The sequence below is a fragment of the Lontra canadensis genome, unplaced genomic scaffold, assembly GCF_010015895.1.
Source record: "Lontra canadensis isolate GAN:19392208 unplaced genomic scaffold, GSC_riverotter_1.0 scaffold194, whole genome shotgun sequence".
NCBI lineage: Eukaryota > Metazoa > Chordata > Mammalia > Carnivora > Mustelidae > Lontra > Lontra canadensis.
In genome coordinates, this window is record NW_022631188.1 from 982,646 (window position 1) to 985,328 (window position 2,683).

Sequence of the window (2,683 nt, forward strand, 5' to 3'; positions counted from 1 at the left end):
TCAACCAAAGAACTGTCATACAGTTTGACCACTTAGCTAAATCAAATGCCTGTTAATGACCAAAGACTCCATTCATTTGTGCCTTTGCTATATTGTTTCCCTTTCTGTAGATATTAATTCTCAGTTCATAAATTAGCACATTATCCTTAAAACCCAGTCTCTAATTTCTATGGACACTAAATATGGAATTATTAAAGTTAAAGTGGTACAAACAAAAAAAGTTTTCTTTAGATAATATTTTCAGAATAAGCCAATAAAAAGAACCCAAAATTAGAGCTGAAATTTTCTTATATATTTCCTGGGGTGTAGAACAAAATAAGTATCAAAGAATCAGGGAAACCACCCTCCAAGATGGACAAGACTCTGAACAAAAATTGCAGGACAGAAATTGTGATCTGTCACATCTCCCTCTCCTGCCCCACGAGTCTCCTTATTGCCCCTCTTACATCTTTGTTTCTTAGAGTATAGATTAGAGGGTTGAGGCTAGGTGTGACTACAGTATAAAAGAGGGCAATGAACTTGCCTTGATCTTGAGACTTTCCTGATGGTGGCTGCAGATATATGCAGGTGATGGGAATGAAAAAGAGGGACACAACCATAAGATGGGCTCCACATGTCCTAAAAGCTCTCTGAAGTCCGGCGGTTGACTGCATCCTCAGCACAGCCCGGGCAATGGCACTATATGAGCTGAGAATGAGGATGAGTGGTGTGAGAACAAAAATGGAGCTCATGATCAAGAGGGTCAGCTCATTCACATGGGTATCAACACACGATAATCGCAGCAGTGCTGGAACTTCACAGAAGAAATGGTCCACTTGGCGATGTCCACATAAGGGCACCCAGAAGGTAAAGGAGGAATGAAGTGCTGAGGTGGTAAAGCCACTGACCCAGGAAGCCACAGCCAACAGGTAGCAGAAACGAGGATTCATGAGGACAGCGTAATGCAAGGGTCTACAGACAGCTGCATAACGGTCATAGGACATCACCACCAGGAGGACACACTCTGTGGTTCCCAGTGCAAGGACAAAGTAAAGTTGAATCATGCAACCGGTGTAAGAGATGGTCTTTTCTGGGCCCCAGAGATTGACCAGCAACTGAGGGATGGAGCTGGTGGTGTAGCAGAGATCCAGAAAAGAGAGGTTTGAGAGGAAGAAGTACATAGGTGTGTGGAGATGAGCATCCAGGTACGACAAGAAAATGATAAACAGGTTGCCTACCAATGTCATCAAGTAGAACATCAAGATAACTATAAAGAGAGCCACCTCAAGATGAGGCCAGTTGGAAAAACCCAGTAGAACAAAGTAGCCTTCAGAACTTGCATTTTCTTCCCTCATCATTCATTTTTCCCTGTACCTGAAGGAAGAATCATAAACTCAAAGGCTGCCCACTCGTTGCCGATCTCCTACTCGCAGACTGGCAGAAACCTATGACATTTCTAAATACTGCTCTTATGAGAATAGCATTTTTATAGCTTTATTTTTATGTGTCATTCAGATATTTTTCTTGTTGTGGGTAAAAATCAATAACTTTTCAAGAGAATGAGTTCTTTCCATGCATCCCTAATTAGTATTTGGGTAAAAAAAAATTAAAGATCACATCCCACACAGCCAAAAGACAATTTTTATGAAAAATAATCTTTTTTAGTTTTACAAAAAGAAATGCTTTCACTTTATTATCCTTTTATGTATCTCAGGGTTACTTCCTGTTTTGTGGGACAGAGAAAGGGACATCTGTAGTTTAAATAATATTACATATAAATGGGGGTTTACCATGAGATGAAAAATAATTCAGTAACAATTTTAAAATGTCAACGTTGGGTGAAAAAAAATAAGCTTCAATTGCATTATAGGATGAACAAAATATTCTTATTTATTTATGCTAATAGCTTATATCTAGACAGAAAATAGCATGCGACTGGAACTATAAGCAAGGGCGCATGTGTGTAACACACATCCAAAAATGAGTATTCACACTATGAGCTAAGATAAAGATCTTAATCCTGATTGAAAAGTGAAATAGACTGGATGTTTCAGTAATAGAATGCTTCCAATCACAAATGAGACTAGAACTAGCTTTGCATGACCAAAATGAAAATACAGAGTTGAATGAAACTGCAGAGGGAGCAAGAGGAAAGGGGATGGTGTTTGGAGCAGGAAAGAGGGTAGGAACAAATGGTGGTGCTTGGGATTGAAAGGGTGTGAATCACAGGCTGTGAGGCCTGGACAACAACATGGAAAGACAGTTTCCATAAAATTTCATGTGCTTAAGAACAGCAGCTAAGACATTTGAACTCTGAGTCATAATTTATAATTATTCCACATTTTTAGGCTTTCTACAATCTCAATTGATGCCTCTGAATAGAAAATTAATTGAGTTTTAATGGACAAAATTGTGAGTATTGCATAAAATCCAATTAACAATTTATCTTGTGTTTGTTCTTTTGTAAAAAAATGAAGTTAAGCAACTCAAATGTACATTAATAATTTTGTTTTCAGTTGGCTTTTTCTCTTGTGTGTTACTAATTTTTCATAGAAAAGACAAACACTTTTATAGTTGCTATTAAAAGATATAATAGCTCACACTTATATGTTCCCAAATAGTTTCCCCAGCCACATCTGCCCCTCACTCTTTGCCATCTTCTCTGATAGAAGATGGCAAAGACAAATTCAACCAGAACAGACCC

The 2,683-nt window shown here is 38.2% G+C and overlaps 1 protein-coding gene across 1 annotated transcript; it reads right to left on the reverse strand.

Moving 5' to 3' along the window:
- Positions 1-398: 398 nt before the first annotated feature.
- On the reverse strand, positions 399-1,341 carry LOC116861252 (olfactory receptor 2J3-like). Its single transcript, XM_032847801.1, is given in 2 exon segments — positions 399-1,323; positions 1,325-1,341. Coding segments are annotated over 2 exon segments (942 nt in total).
- Positions 1,342-2,683: the final 1,342 nt, after the last annotated feature.